This window comes from Lepisma saccharinum, chromosome 15, assembly GCF_977018435.1.
Source record: "Lepisma saccharinum chromosome 15, izLepSacc3.1, whole genome shotgun sequence".
Classification (NCBI taxonomy): domain Eukaryota; kingdom Metazoa; phylum Arthropoda; class Insecta; order Zygentoma; family Lepismatidae; genus Lepisma; species Lepisma saccharinum.
This window is the reverse complement of record NC_139243.1, coordinates 46,289,215-46,304,785: the sequence shown is the minus strand read 5'-3', so window position 1 is coordinate 46,304,785 and position 15,571 is coordinate 46,289,215. Positions and strand designations below refer to the sequence as shown.

The following is a 15,571-nucleotide window of genomic DNA, read 5'->3' as shown; positions in this document are numbered from 1 at the left end:
ATTTGAATTACCTGATGATATTTGGGATTCATAAATATATATATCTGAAATAAAAATAAAACAGACTTCTTCTTTTCACAGTTAAGTTGCTATATTACAACAATGTAACATTGACAACATCCATTATATAACTTATTCTTTTTGTTTAAAAAATTACTAACCATTGTTATAACTGTATCTTTAGTCAAAATGAAAATAAATGTCTGATGAAAGGAGCGGTGTGTTCTCCTGAAACATCACAAAGAAAAACTGTTTTCTTATGCTTGTAATAACCGTAAACTACAGGAAAATAATTGAAAGATGTTCAAAATATTGGTTAATATTTGTGTGTAAGAGTTCCACTCTAACTATCATCATCCTTCGCCGTTTCCTGCCGCTGGCTGGATCAGCGTAGATGTCAAGCCTCTCCATTTTTATCCTGGTCTTCCACCTTTCCTCTCTTTCCACGGTGTTCCAATCTTGTCCTCTTCTCCTAATACTCTCCACTATCTGCTCATTCGAACGACATTTTGGTCTCCCCCTTGGCCTTATTCCCACTCCTTGTGCATTGTAAGCTCTTACTGGCAGTCTTGCTGCATCCATCCTCTTCGTGTGTCCGAACCATCTCCTCTGTGCCTGATCTATCCTGTCCTAAAGCTTCACCACCCCCACTGTCTGTCGGATCTCCTCATTCCTTATTCTATCCCTTCTTCCCCAATATACTCCTTAAATATTTCATCTCCACTGCCTGCATTTTTCTTTTGTCTCTCTCTGCCATTGTCCAAGTCTCTGCTCCGTACATAATTATTTGCACATAGTATGTGTTGTATATTACCTTCTTGCATTTCATAGGTACATCCCTGCTTCATATTATTCTTTGAACGCTTTGATATCTTCCACTTCTCTCAATTATGCATCCTAGATATTTGAAGCTCTCCACTACCATCAACTCTTTCGTGTCCATCTTTATTCTTGATTCATTTCTGGCTCTGTTTCTTGTTGTTATTAGCACCTCACTCTTTTCTGCACTGAATTTCATTCCTGCTCTTCTGATTTCCTCCTTCCAACTATCAAACTGTCTCTGTACTTCTTATTCCCTGTTTCCCCAAGTCATCAGTACCACTCTAATTATATGCATCAGTTTACCTACACTTTTGCTTTAAAATGTACAAGAATTACATCAGAATATTAAATTATATGTGTTATTACAAATTACGTTTTTTAACACAAAACTGCAAAATAAAAATAAGCTTTGAATTTTGCATAATTTCCAGGATAATTAGTCTCCGTGAAAGTGTCGCATGACATTTTTGCAGAACCCGTGAAAGACCAAAATGCCTGAAAAGTATCGGCCGGTATCCGTAAATAAATTCCAACCAATACTTTCTTTCCACTGTATGTTGTTTTGCATTAATTAACACATAGAAATGAAGATACCATATTTATACTTTGGATATATTTCTTTCGCAAAAGCACTCTTCCACCCAACATCAAAATTGTTTCATGTTTATTGAAATAGGTTGTTACAAGTTGTTGCTGCGTACATGCCCTCTGCTAGTCACTTCCATGTGGAAACCCTTCGAAAAAGGCAGATCTTTGTTCGTGCATGCGTCAAATTACTCCTGTCCTCGGCTGGAAGATACAAGTCTCTGTTTGCAAAGAAGGAAGTTGCATTCCATATAGCTGTGAGAAAGCTGCTGGATGACGTAGAAGTTGTCACTATAACAAGTAAGTGCTTTGAGAGAAAACATTGAATAATGGCTGTCTGTGCTCTCTGATTGCTGAGTTTATTATTATTTATTTTTAGTTTATTGAAACAAGTGCAGTGATTAAACAATAACCACTTGGAATTGTTGTTGTTTGTTAATCTTTTTTGAATTGTCCCTGTGTTACCACAATGTTCATTTTGTGAACTTTAATTTGTAAACTGCTATAAATATGTATCTTTCTCAAAGTTTATACTGCTATTATGTATTCCTTGTGCCCATCCCTCTACCAGCCAACACCACAGCACGTGCCACTCTTACTGTTAAAAGTAGAAAGCATTGCTTCTCTGGGTATGGCCAGATGCCACCCTCTCCCTGTCTTGTGTTATTGGGAGGGCCTGGCAGGGTGCTTGGAAAATCCAAACTAGCACTATTTGTCTGTATGTATAACACCCCTAGATTTATGGCTGTGGTTTTATCTCTAATTGGGGGAACAGAGGACATTTAAGAAGGTCAAAGGTGAACTGATTACAAGAAGTTTTATTGTGATAATTAAGTATTAAATCTGTATATATTAGTTTTTCTTGTATGTATGCATTGCTTGCATTGTAGAATTATTTCTCTTGTAGTCTACGGTTATTACAAGCATAAAAATACAGTTTTTCGTTGTGATGTTTCAGGAGAGCACACACTCCCTTCATCAGACATTTATTTTTAGTTTGACTAAAGATACAGTTACAACAATGGTTAACAATTTTTGAAACAAATAAAGAATCAGTTATGCAATGGATGTTGTCAATGTTACATTGTTGTAATATAGCAACTTAACTGTGAAAACAAACAGTCTGTTTTATTTTTATTTCAGATAAAAATTTGATCACATTATTCTTTATTTAAAAACTATGAATCCCAAATATCATCAGGCAATTCAAAAATCATCATTGCTTTCACAGAGTTTCTTGATGTTTTCTGTGTTCTCCTGAAATGTCACAATGAAAAACTGTGTTTTTTACGCTTGTAATAACCGTAGACTACAAGAAAAATAATTCTGTATATATTGTTTATATATATTACCAATCCGTCTCTTGAGGTCTCTGACAGCGTAGTGGTTCTGTCGTTTCCTCGTAATCAAGGGGTTCAGGGTTTGATACCCGGTGGAAGCACATAATGTTGTAGATCTCATTTTAAACTGTAGGTCCAGTCCCAATTAGCCTTTCTGTGCACAAAGTGGACTTAAAAACAAACTCAGAAAACAGATCTTGAGAAAGATGCATTGATAACATTGAAACTTTCTGTAAATGTAAAATGTTGTATCTGAAAAAAGTAATATTTATATGTAATTCAAAGTTCACAAAATTCACACTAGAAACATGAACAATTACAAAGGAGTTTAAATCAAGATATTTTCTATTTCTGTGTTTATTCTTTGAAATGTGCTGGCATTGCCCAATACTTTTCTGGAGTTTGGTTATTTCGCAGATTCCACCAAAAAAAAAAAAAAAAAAAGCCACATGACACTTTTGTGGAGTCTAAATATGTTAGAAATTAGGCAAAATTCAAAGTTTTTATTTAATTTTCACTAATATTGTGTGAAAAATTGATTTTGTGATTATATAACCAGTATCTTAATATTTCAGTGCAAATATTGAATATTTAAAAACTAAATTCTAGTAAATTGATGCACATAATTGAAGTGGAATACATATTAATATTAAAAAATATTTTGAACAATTTTTAATTGACATAATTTTATATAATGGTGTTATAATTTTCAAGCATCAGTGTTGGTAACAATTGGCACAAGCATAGGCATCTGTATAATATTGCCGAAGGGTTATCGGCTCAGTCATAATGCTAAAATAAATAAATTAATAAAATAACATTGAAAGTACATTATCTTTATTCTCATCACTGTGTAAATGAATGCACTGCAGTCACCTCAAAACATGCATTTATTGAGGAGATAAATGATCCATTCAGGTTCCTCAAGAACCAGTTGGAATTTTATATCGGTTCGGTAGATTTTCGGTTATCAGTATCAGTAAATTTTACATTGAAACTTTATCGATATCAGCCAAAATTTCGTATCAGCTCATAAACATTATAGTGGAACCACCAGCAAAATAACCTGCGCAGACAAGACTCCTGTGAACTGTACTCCTTATGGCCCAAGCTGAACAGATTGAAGGGAAGGTGTGCAAAGGATTTTAGCCGAAGATTCTTTTGTTTGTGGTCGCTCTATAACACATGTATAGGGTAATCCTTTAACATTGAGTTTATTTTTTAAGTCTACTTATGCATAGAAAGGCTAATCGGGACTGGACCTACAGTTTAAAGTGGGATCTGAACCACTGTGCAATGTGCCTCCACCAGGTATCGAACCAGGGACCCTTGATTACAAGGCAATATTATTACCTGTATGCCATCGGGAGGCTCTTATATAGGGTATTCCATTGCAACATTACTATATTAATCTACTTGAATTTTACTTAACAATATTCAGAGGCTCACCTTCAAGATAATCAGAATCTTTAAATAGATGCAAGTTAATGAAAAAATCCTCTTTCGTAAGACAGGTTGGACAAAATTCCTGAAAGTGTTGCATTATACTTCTTTTAGACACCTAGACTTTAGAGAAGTGTCAGTTGGTAGTGCTAATAAAATTTAAACTGCTATTTTCTTCTTCCAATATTTTCCATCATTTTTAAATTATATTGTGATGTATGTGGTCATCATTAGTTGCCAGAAAATTGCTATGTTTTATGTATACTTGTATGTAATTTTTATTTTTGTACTATTTTCTGTCAAGTGTGCATTTTCAATTGTAATGTTTACTTGCTTTTAGCTGTCCCTCAACAACAGCAAGTAGCTGAGAGTGCCTTATTATTAGGAGAAATATTGTCATTGGTGAATCAACCTGCAACAAACCCACTATCTCGTATTTCTGTGGAGAGCATAGTACGGTGGCTTAATTCTCACGACTCCACCAGTGTGGTGCTTCAGGGTGTCCTCCGCATCACGGGTACAATGGTGCAGTCTTCGGAGAGCCTCGGATCTATTCTGGAAGCAGCACTGCAGTCCTTCTTCAAGGATACAGGTATGTCTCTCTCAGAACGTTGCTATTTTGCTCGTAAGTTTCACATATCCATTTTTCATGGTCCCCACTGACCTGAGAAAGTCAAGAAAATTTGAAAATATATCTAAAAACATAGAAAATTGGAAAAATGTAGATGTTTTTTTGTACTTATGAAGATTTGAGAATTCCACTTCTTCTTCAACCAGCTTCTTGATGTTGGATATTCTGTATGATTTTTTTTTTATTGGGAGTTTTATTTCCATAATATTTTCTGGCTTTGTAGTCAAGTTCTGTTCTCGCCACCGAAGTTCCCAGGTTTGAATCCTGGCCTGGGCATGGATGTTCCTTGTGAGTGTTCCTTCATCAATTTCTTGTAATCATCAATAATCCTCATCGTCACACTTGGCCAAATGTGCTGTACAAAATACAAACAAATATACAGTAGAATGTCGTTTATCCACACATCAATTATCCGTAACAAAAAAAAAAGATTCAGTTTTGATTATTCTGATTAGTTTTCTGCATAAATAACACAGTACAGGTACAGTACTGTAATTTAGGCACATACTGTACGTATATTATGAGTGTTTTCTCATGTCTTTTGTTTTCTTGTACTGTATACGTATGTAGTACTATGTACTGCATGTACAAAATAAACCTGTACTGTACATGCTTTTCTTTGTTAAATAAGCACATGTTTCATTATCCGCATAACCTTCGGTCCCAATTAATGCAGATAAACGACGTTCTACTGTACATACAAATACATCACCATAATATTTCTTCTTTGAAACCCCTAACTTAAATTACTTCCGTTGTTTAAGTGTTCACATATTAGAATAAAGAGGCAAATAGCCCATCAGTCAATTAGTTTTTCATAAACATGAAACTAAGAATGCCAGTTTGGCGTGAAAATCCTTGTAAAGCTTGTACTTATCAAAGAGGGGTGGGGAGAATGAGGTGATGTATGATGCAAGATTTGTTATCTTAATAATGTACAGGCTTGTTTCAAATCAGATTTATTTTTTGCATTTATATTCCTGATTCTTTATGAGAGAACACATTCTTCGACATCAGTACAGTGGAAGTTGTTATGCTTCAGTAACATGTAGAACATTTGAAAGTTCGAAGGTCAGGGTTACTGCCAGTCAAGAATGTTAAGAAAGTCAAGAATAAGTAAAGAAATCAACTAGTAGGTCAAGAAAGTCAAGAAAAAGTGAAGAAAATATGCTTGTGGTCAAGAATTTTTGCTATTTTTTACAGTGTAGTGAATTTACATTGTTATATACCTGTACTGGGATTTGGTAAAATTTAATACTTGTAAATCTAAAATTGTATCTAGTTGTGGTTAATATTTGTTCACTTTCTTTCTTAAGAATTACGTTCTAGTATGCGTAAAGTTTTGTAAAAATATTTAATAAGGTAATGTGGCAATTAACCATCCAGGATAAAGTCCAGTGGCAGATCCAAAAATTACTGGTGGGAGGGGCAAAATTCAAATTCTGGCATTTCACCGAACCTACAATTACACTGTTTTATATAAACAATAGCTATATGGATCTTTTAGCAGGCCACAACTATGGTTTACGGATTAGCTTTTTTAAGGGATCCAGGGTGGAGTATATGCTTATTATTTTACATTGTTATCCATTGGCATAGCAACATATTGCGGGCCCTGGGCAAGATCAGAATGCAAAGCCTCGATCCGTTCTTCGAAATTTACATCTCAAAATGCATAGATACAAAATCTTCAGGCATAATACCTTCAGCAAAGATATTATAAAATTTAAATACCGTATTTCTTTGAATTCCAGGTGCACCCTTTTCTCGGGTCTTTGATCTTAAAAATTTAGGTGAACCTTGGATTCAATGACATATTATTCAGAATGTGTGTGCATAAACGGGGGTAGAAAAATATTGGATGCCTGAAAATTTTCAAGTTCAGTGCTAAAAAATATTTGGAGTTTTCTTATGGAAATTTCCATTACCATTTTTTATTTTAAATAACAAGCACGGTATGTGTTTTTTTTAATATTTGTGTATTTTCTGTATCACGTGTATAGTGGAACCACGAACAAAACAACCTTCGCAGACCCACGACTCCTGTGCACCGTACCCCCGCGAGGTAGGGAGGGGGAGAGTGGACCATGCTTCCTTATGGTCCAAGGTGGAGGGAAGAAGGGACAGTTGCACGTGAACTTTTCGTCCCAAGGTTTTTTTCCTTGTGGTCGATCTATAACATTGCATCATAATAATAAACATGTCATTATATTTTTTCACTATTGCTAGCCAAATTTTAAAATCTGTGGCGATATGCTAGAGTCAGCCATATATTAGAATTATTCATAGTTTTTCATGTTTTTACTAGTTGAGCCTTCTTTTGGAAGGTTACCCTCACGCAAGAATTAATTACTTTTAATCCCATCCAATTAATAAATGTTTTAAGATCATATTTCAAAATGTGTAGCTTTATCTTAGCTAATAAATTCATGGCTTACTTAGACCATATTTACAAATAAAAAATGAGCTGGCTCCTGAGCACTGGAGAATGCAAAAGGTGGGGGGGGGGGGGGCTGAAGGGGTTACAGCCCCCTCCGAAATTTTGAGAAAACCATAATTTTTAAATAAAAGCAGTGAGGAACTTTGGGAAAAACCAGAGTGGCAAATGCAAAGCCTCCTTAAAATATCCCCGTTGCCATTTTTAGAGAGGAAAATTCTAAAAATATGAAATATCATATTGTGTATTCAACCCCCACCCAGAAAGCACCCCCACCATTACAATTCCATCCCCACCCGAAAATAAATTCTGCGTATGCCAATGCTCCTGAGAAAAGTGGCTGTTGCCTGAATTCTAACCCTGTGGGTAAATATACCATGGTATTAGTGTAATATAGAATGAAGTATTTGCAAATTTCAGTATCAGGTTTTCTCCTCGATGTTACCGAAGTACAAGTATTTGTAAAAAAAATCTCCCTTAACGAAATTTTGTTTCCTTTAAATTTGTCGTTTTATAACGATCAACATTTCACAACAAAGAGTCAGTCTATTTTTAGTAGAGAGCTCTGTGATTTCTTCTTATGCTGGTGTTCCTGTAAATAGGTGATCAATGAGCCAGCTTTTGCAAAGTGCACATCAAACAGACATTAGAAATGGAGAGACGGAAGCATCACTCTCATATGATGCAGCACTTAAACATAAAGTTATTTTGTGTGGTGAGCAATTTGGAAACTGTGAATCCGGTCACCATTTATCATAAGTGAAGTGTCCGTTTGTCATTGGAGACGTCAACGACAGCAATCTGTCGCTATCAGCCTCTCTCTTATACATGGGATGAAGTGTTACAGTCTCCTGCCATGGAGGCTCTTAATCCATTCTTTCTTCTGCTCCTGGATGATCTGGAAGTTTATTCTGCAATGGTAGGGGTATATCTGCCAATTACTTTGTAAATTCTCTCTTCTTGGCCTTCCTTGCACCAGTATATGGCACTTCTGTGTTTGCTTATTTTGTCTTAGTTTGTGATGACGTTATTTGTGTTACATATGTTGTGTATTTTAGGTAGTCTTCTCAGATTGGTCCATCGAAAGAAACTATTGCATTGTAGATTATGGATATATATTGGTTTATAAAGCATCCTCCTCCGTGGCCATGCGGTGTAAGGTGCTGTGCTTTGAGCTCCGACTGCGAGAGGACATGGGTTCAAGTCCACCTGGGTTCAGTCTGGGTTTTCAGCCTGTGTATAGGACTGGTGGCAACCAACCATCGTAATGAAATTGGGAAGCTACGAGTCAGTAGTGTAATCCGGTCTCTGAAATCTCCTATAAGGGTTGAGGGTTTGACGTGCTGACCCCATGTCACCCCATTACCGGTGTAAGATCTCCACAAGTCTAGGGAGGATTGTGGGAGGGAGACTGGCAGTCGGGAGATCGGCCAAGGCCCTTCAAGGGCTGTAGAGCCATGGGTTATTGAATTATAAGCGACAGTCTGAATGTGTTCGAACATATTGCTACCAATGTATTTATTACAGGCTCAGCTTTTGAAGTTACGTAATCCATGTCATCGTTGCATTTCTCGTAATTTCACACCTAGATATTTAGCTTCCTTTGCTCCTCTAAGATTTTTCTCTGAGTTTTATCTGTGGGTGTTTATTAGCATTCAGCTTACCCTTTAGGATTATAAAGTGGGTCTTCTGGGTGGCAATTATCAATTTTGCCGTATCACACAAGTCCCCGAGAGAGTTTATCTAAAGAGTGGTCTATCTTTCCAAGTCTGTTCTTGAATTACCTTCCATAACAAGTATTACGTCATCCTCAAAGTCTTTTGATCTCTGAAATGTTTCCTAATTTTTTGAGACATGGCTCCAAGTTTAGATTCCACAATTCGAGACCTAGAATGGATCCTTGCGTTGTTGATTTTGAGGCCGTGAAGTTAGACGTCTGATGTGCTTTCCATCTGATATGGTTTGTGGCTCAAGGTCCTGAAAAGATATGGCCAACTAGCGTTGGTACAGGTAGACGTCAGTTCGAAGCCTCACAACGCCGTCAACGTCTCTACATCTGTGAGGGTCTCTTTCTTTTAGTTGGAAGAGGGATGCAAGGCCATTTGTACCTTACAGCCTTGCGCCAGAGAACCAACTGCAATTGACTTGATATATCGTTTGCAAATACACTCGATATAAATGTCGATTGCATCTGTGTATAACAAGATCTCGCTTTCATGTCCACAGTGATCTCTTATAATACACCATTCTTCCTTTTGATTCTGCAAATACTGACATGTTTAAATCTAAGGTAATAAATATTGCACAAAGCACTTGAAATACCTATCACTCAACCTAACCTACAAGCCTAAGGAAGACCCAAAAAGAAGAACAGTTAGTGGTCTTGCATTATATACCTACTATGTGCATACCTACATACACACTGGCTATCGATACTTACTCATTACACACCTACATTTCCTGAAGTGACATGGGAAAATCTCGGGTATTACTGTAATTTTACTGTGGCGAGCTGGCCAAGTTTACCCCAGCATAACAACAGTGGATGCTGAGCAAATGTAGGACCTTACCGACCCAGCAATATTCCAGAGCTGACGAACTCGTACAGCTCGGAAAACCTCATGTACTATCACACCATAGTATAGGGCCACTAACGCAGAGGCAGGCCCATTGTCCTAGGTGGAACTTCCACGAGGTCTCCTACCAAATGGTAGGGAAAAACCTTATCAGGGAGATCCTACAGTTTTTCTTGCCATCCGAATAACAAGAATCCATGAGATATAGGGTGGAAAGTGCTTTCATTTTAAAAAAGAAAACTGTCTTGGTTAGCAACTATAATGTGTTTAATATGAAAACAAGGCCTAATCGTGTTACAGCAAGAATCCAAGTCACTTCAGGAAAATCCTGTATGTTATATTTTGTTAGCACAAAATATATAACACAGGATATAACTAGTAGATAAAATAGCAGATAAAGAGAATAACTAGCATTCTCTCTGCAATCTAATCTATCAAGCTGTATACAGCAGCGGTGATGGGATTCTATGAGTTCACATCTAACTGAAATCTGGTTGGTAGACTTTGACACTCTTAAGACCTGTTGGCCAAAGACAAACACATGAGCATATATAGCATTAATAAGGGTCCCTGGTTTGAATGCTGGCCTGCAAATGGGTGTTCTTTGTCACTTTTCCATCATCTTCATCTTTGCGAATAGCCAAATGTGGCAGAAAAGCAAAGTAAAATAAGCCAAATCAATGTAGCATTAATAACTAACTGTAATCATCACGTCTGTTCGGTGACCGAGTGTTTTAATCGGCCGACTTTCGATCTTGCCACAGGAGTTCCAGAGTTCTAATCTTGATCTGGGCATGGGTGTCCTTGTGAGTGTTCTTTAATCACATCATCGCTATTAGCCAGAAATTACAGAAGAGCAACTGAAAATAATACAATTAAATAACTTACGTACTATCCTGCAGCTGCCAGCATATTTCCACTCTTGAATGGAAATCCTATATTGAAGCTTTGGTACATTATAATTCTTATGCGTGTTTGGTTGTCTGGTTTTGGATGTAGTTTCATAGCTACTGCAATGAGCTTCAACAATGAACAATAACTGTTCCATGTTAAACATTGTTGTGCTATTTTTTGTTAGGTCATGTTCACTTACAAAATAATCTAGAATGTAAAAGAAGAAGTTTCAAACTTAAAGAAAGTGAATATTGAAACTGAATCTCTGGACTTAGCTAATTTTACTATTTTTTTAATGTAGCCATTTTGGCATCGTTGCTCTTTACCTGTATCAGTTCATTTTGAATTTCGGAACGTGGATAATTATTGTGAATCTCGTCTTATTGTGTACATCTAAAATGTTCTTGTGATAATTGGTCATATTTCGATAGAAATTTTACCAAATCTGTGAAGTTTCCTTAATTTTCTGTTGTTTCTGCTGTGTACTCAATGTTCTCGAACCGCTAAATTATAAGAAGTAAGAAATTGTGTTTATGCTTATCATCTTTGTAAGAGAATGTTTCATTTTTGTTGTTTGGCTTCCTGAATATTCTAAAATCACTATATTTAAAATACTAAATAGTTGATGTATTCATTCAATTGTAATGTTTCACTAGAATATGACCAGTTAAAAACATAATACTGTAGTTTTATCCCCCACAAAAATTAGCCCTTTCCATCTATTTTTCTCACCTCTATTTATTACATTTTTTTAAAAAAAAATAATAAGCCCATAGACTTACGGCCCCGGGTGCTCGCCCATCCTTTGCTATGCCTCTGTTGTTATCATAATTCCTCCCATTGGCACGGTAAACTGAAGGCGAGATATGAGGAATAAAGAGAATAAACAAAGAAACAAAATCGCATTCTCTGTGGTGGTCTCAGGTCCAATTTCCTTTTAAGGCACCTTGTAGACTCGTTCTGGTCCAAATTTAAACTGTAGGTCCAGTTCCCATTATCCTATCGTGACTTCTCGAGCCTGTTAAACGTGGTGATAAAAATACAGAACGAATGAGTCTTGAATATTATTAGGCATAATAAAATATCCAAAAACATGCCAGTTGGGAGGGGCAATCGTCCCTTTCGCCCTTTACATGCATTAATAATTATAGCAAATCTAAATATCTTGTTAAAGAGTACAGCTTCATTTTTCATCTTAACCGGCTTTGTGGTAGGAGTTTTAAATTGAATAAAACTATATATTTTCTTAATTTCTCACTATACCTAATGTTACCAGCCTGGCTTCCCATAATTTACCTCCGCACTCGAGGTTTGGTGCACTTCGTACTCGGCTCTGATTGTCTAGGGGTATCTTTCTTTGTACGACAATGCACGTGGGTTGCAGCAAGTCAACATAATTATATAATAAACTACAAGAGACAACGGATAACCTTTGCGAAACCTTATTGCTATAGGGGGATAAAATACCTTGTCCAGCATGTGTGAAATTAAAAACGGAAATTTTGGGTATTTTCTATAGTTTAATTAACGTAAATTTGGAGTATATACAAGTCGTATCCGAACGTTCATTTCTCTAATTATTTATCGGGCCAAAAACTCTAATTTGGAAGTTGGAAATCTCTATTGTTTGTACCTGGATGCTTTACATTTCATGAATTACATCTGGAGTACGCTTGTCACAAGGTAGACTCGCGTTACTCCAAGAAACGTCTTAACAGGCGCTAGGTCGCCCGACGTGTACATTTCTTAACCTCCACGGTGACAAGGCACTAGGCTGCCCGGCGCACCGTAATTACTTCAAAATAACATCCAGTACAACTACCTTTTTACCTGTAAACTGGACACCAAGGCACTAGCTTGCCCGGCAATCCAATCTCTTACAGCATCCGTTTTGGGAGATCTGTCCTCCGGTCCTAGCCGACCGAAGCAAAAACAGCCTCTCCCTTCCAAGTCTCAGTTCCAACAGCCGACCTCCCCCACTCTCATCTGGGAGTTTATATACGTTTGGTTGGCGTCTGTTGCCAACGGCCCTTCTTTCAAAATTTTTAAGCCCGCCTTTCTTTTGAACGTTCGAAACACGAAACAAGAACAGAGAGCTACATGGTATTTATACATGGAATAATATGAACCTAAAAATGCATAATAAATTGATTTACACTAATCACACATATATATGTTTATACACTTGATTACCCAATTAATTAACATATTAATAAATATTTCAATAAGGAAAAAAAACACTGTTGCCCTGACACGGGGGCAGGGTAACAGATTGTCTTTCAAAGTTACTGAGAAAAGTTAAGCACTGTATCTGAAAAAGAAAAGTTCACTGAAACGTCATTTTCACTACACATCACAACCGTCTCTCTGAAAAAGAAGAGTCTCGATTTGACTGCACTAAATATCCAACTTCCACACGGATTCTTCCTCCTGGAATCCTGGACATCTCGGTCATCTGGTCATCAGGACTGCTCCAAGGTGCAGACAGCTCCTCCACCTTCCAACGAACATGTCCGGCTCCCGCTCTAGGGTCGACTCAGCCTCCTCCTCGGTCCATCCGAAGAACTCCCGGCTCCTTAGTGCCCTAGTCCTTGCGTCTGGGACTTCTGCGGTACTCGGTTCGACTCCTGTCGAATTTCAGCTTCAAATGCTTTCAAGGTTCTATCGTTCGATCACACGACCCGACTTTAAATATGGCTTTTCCATTTTTCATCTATAAGGGAACTTTCCCTTCCTTTCCCGGGCATCGAACTGCCATCCTTCAGCATTCTCTTAGCGATGAAAATCTCATGTCTTCATGTTCACAATTGTCACCACCCTTTATCGGCAAAAGGTTGACATAACATAAAATCTAACAGTCCGTAATTTAAATCTTATATTCACATGAAATAAATTTACCAGGACTCTAGTGTGTAGCGACAATAAATCAGGAACTTAATTACTACTGTACAAACTAGAAGTCGGTCACTCGGCTTCCTTTCCATCATTTTTCACGGCCCTTCTACCCCCTCCCCTTGAGATGGATTCTCAGGGTAGAATTTAGGGACGAGTGCTTTCCCTCACGCTTCTCAAATTTCTCCTCGGAACGACCTTCAGCTGGTCAACGTTAGCCAGAACTCTCTTCCCCTCACCTTCCTTTTCCAAAACAACATTATTTGGAGTAGTGAAATTCAGAATTCTGTAGATCCCTTTGAATTTCGGGAAAAAGCACGCAGTTTGCTTGTTAAAAGCAGACGAAATCCTATGCTCTTGAAGCAGTACTCGATCTCCGACACGAAGATTAACCCTTCTTCTGCCCTTATTGTAGGCCTTTGACGCCTTTTGCCTCGTCTTTTCTTCTTTTTCTTTTGCAAATTCGAAAGCCGCGCCCATTCTTTCCTTTAACTGCATGACGTAATCCATCTGTCTCTCCGCCGTGGCATCTTCCCCGGTTCCATCTTCCCTCTGAAGCTCCATTTTCCGAGTGTCATGCGGTGTGTACAAATCACGTCCAAAGAACAAAAATGACGGCTTCAACCCAGTCATCGAATTGGTTGCATTATTAATGGCAAAACTTATCGCATCCAAGTTTTCAGCCCACGACGAGTGTTCCTTGCAGAACTTTCCAAGTGCTTGCTTGATTATCTTAATAGCTGCTTCTGATTTATTTCCCTTCGGTCTATATGGCGTAATATAGACAGGCTTGCAATTCACAGAACGCAACGTTTGTGAATACAGTTTGCTTCGAAATACACTCTGGTTGTCACTGACAACGTATTTCGGGAATCCTGACTGAAAACAGTACTTCAAAAATGCTTGCGAGATCGTCCTCGCCGTTGTAGTTCTAAGCGGTGTCAAACTAATGTGCCTTGAGAACTCATCTTGAATGACTAAACAGTACTTGTATCTCCCCTTCGTACTTGTAGGCAGTGGTCCAAAAATGTCCAGAAACACTTTGTATCCAGGCGCAGTAGATTTCCTCGAGTTCATAAATCCCAACTTTCTGCAGTTGTCAGGATTATACTGAAGACAAGTGATACAACTTTTGCAATAGTTACTGACATCTTTGACTACTCCGTCCCAAGTATAATTCTCTAGGACCTTAAACAATGTCTTTCCATGTCCTAAGTGCGCAGATAATAAATCATCATGCGAAGATTTAAATACTTCACTCTTCAACTTCTCTGGTACCCACAGTTTCAATCTGGAGCTAAACGGTGGATAAAGTCCAGTGTTTTCGTCAACGAAACGGTAAAGCAGTCCATCATCATCGAAACAGGAATGTTGGAGATAAAAGTCAAATTTTCTCTTCTCTCGAGAATCCTTTATTTCAACTTCTTCTCCACTTAAACATCCAATTAATTTCGATAAATAAGGATCACTCTGTTGTTCTCCTTTCCACATTTCTTTATCGTTAAGATCTACGGGCGGCGAAGTTACTTTCTGTCCGTCCGTCTGTCTTCCATTTACAGTGTTGCCAGCTGCATCTGTAAACATCGCTTCCGTTTTCCTTTTCTGTTTCCGGTCGAATTTCTGACACACCTTGCCTTCAACTTTAGGAATCTCATGGTGTTCCATTATCGTCCCATCAGGCATCTCTAATCTGAAATATCCATCAGGCTTGATATCTTCTATCGGATAATTCTCTTCTGCATCCGAAGATCCAATGTAATTCTCCCTCTCAGAGAATCCCGCTTCAATCCTCGACAAGTAGTCAACCGCTGTGTTACTTCTACCGGCAATGTATTTTACTGTAACTGGAAACCTGGTCACCCTGTTTATCATTCTGTTTATGTGGCTCGGAATATGAGAAGATTTCAAGATATCCACGAGCGCAGAATGGTCAGTGTAAGCTATCACTTCC

General features: G+C 37.7%; 1 protein-coding gene across 3 annotated transcripts in view; it reads left to right on the top strand.

Annotated features, from left to right (window-relative positions):
* The window catches only part of Epg5 (ectopic P-granules autophagy protein 5), a 157,268-nt gene that overhangs the window by 118,980 nt on the left and 22,717 nt on the right, over positions 1 to 15,571 (top strand). For all 3 annotated transcript variants that reach the window (XM_083136936.1, XM_083136937.1, XM_083136935.1), the window contains 2 exons: positions 1,499 to 1,707; positions 4,531 to 4,782. In XM_083136936.1, coding sequence (XP_082993062.1) covers positions 1,499 to 1,707; positions 4,531 to 4,782 — 461 coding nt within the window. The remainder of the gene's footprint in view (positions 1 to 1,498; positions 1,708 to 4,530; positions 4,783 to 15,571) is intronic.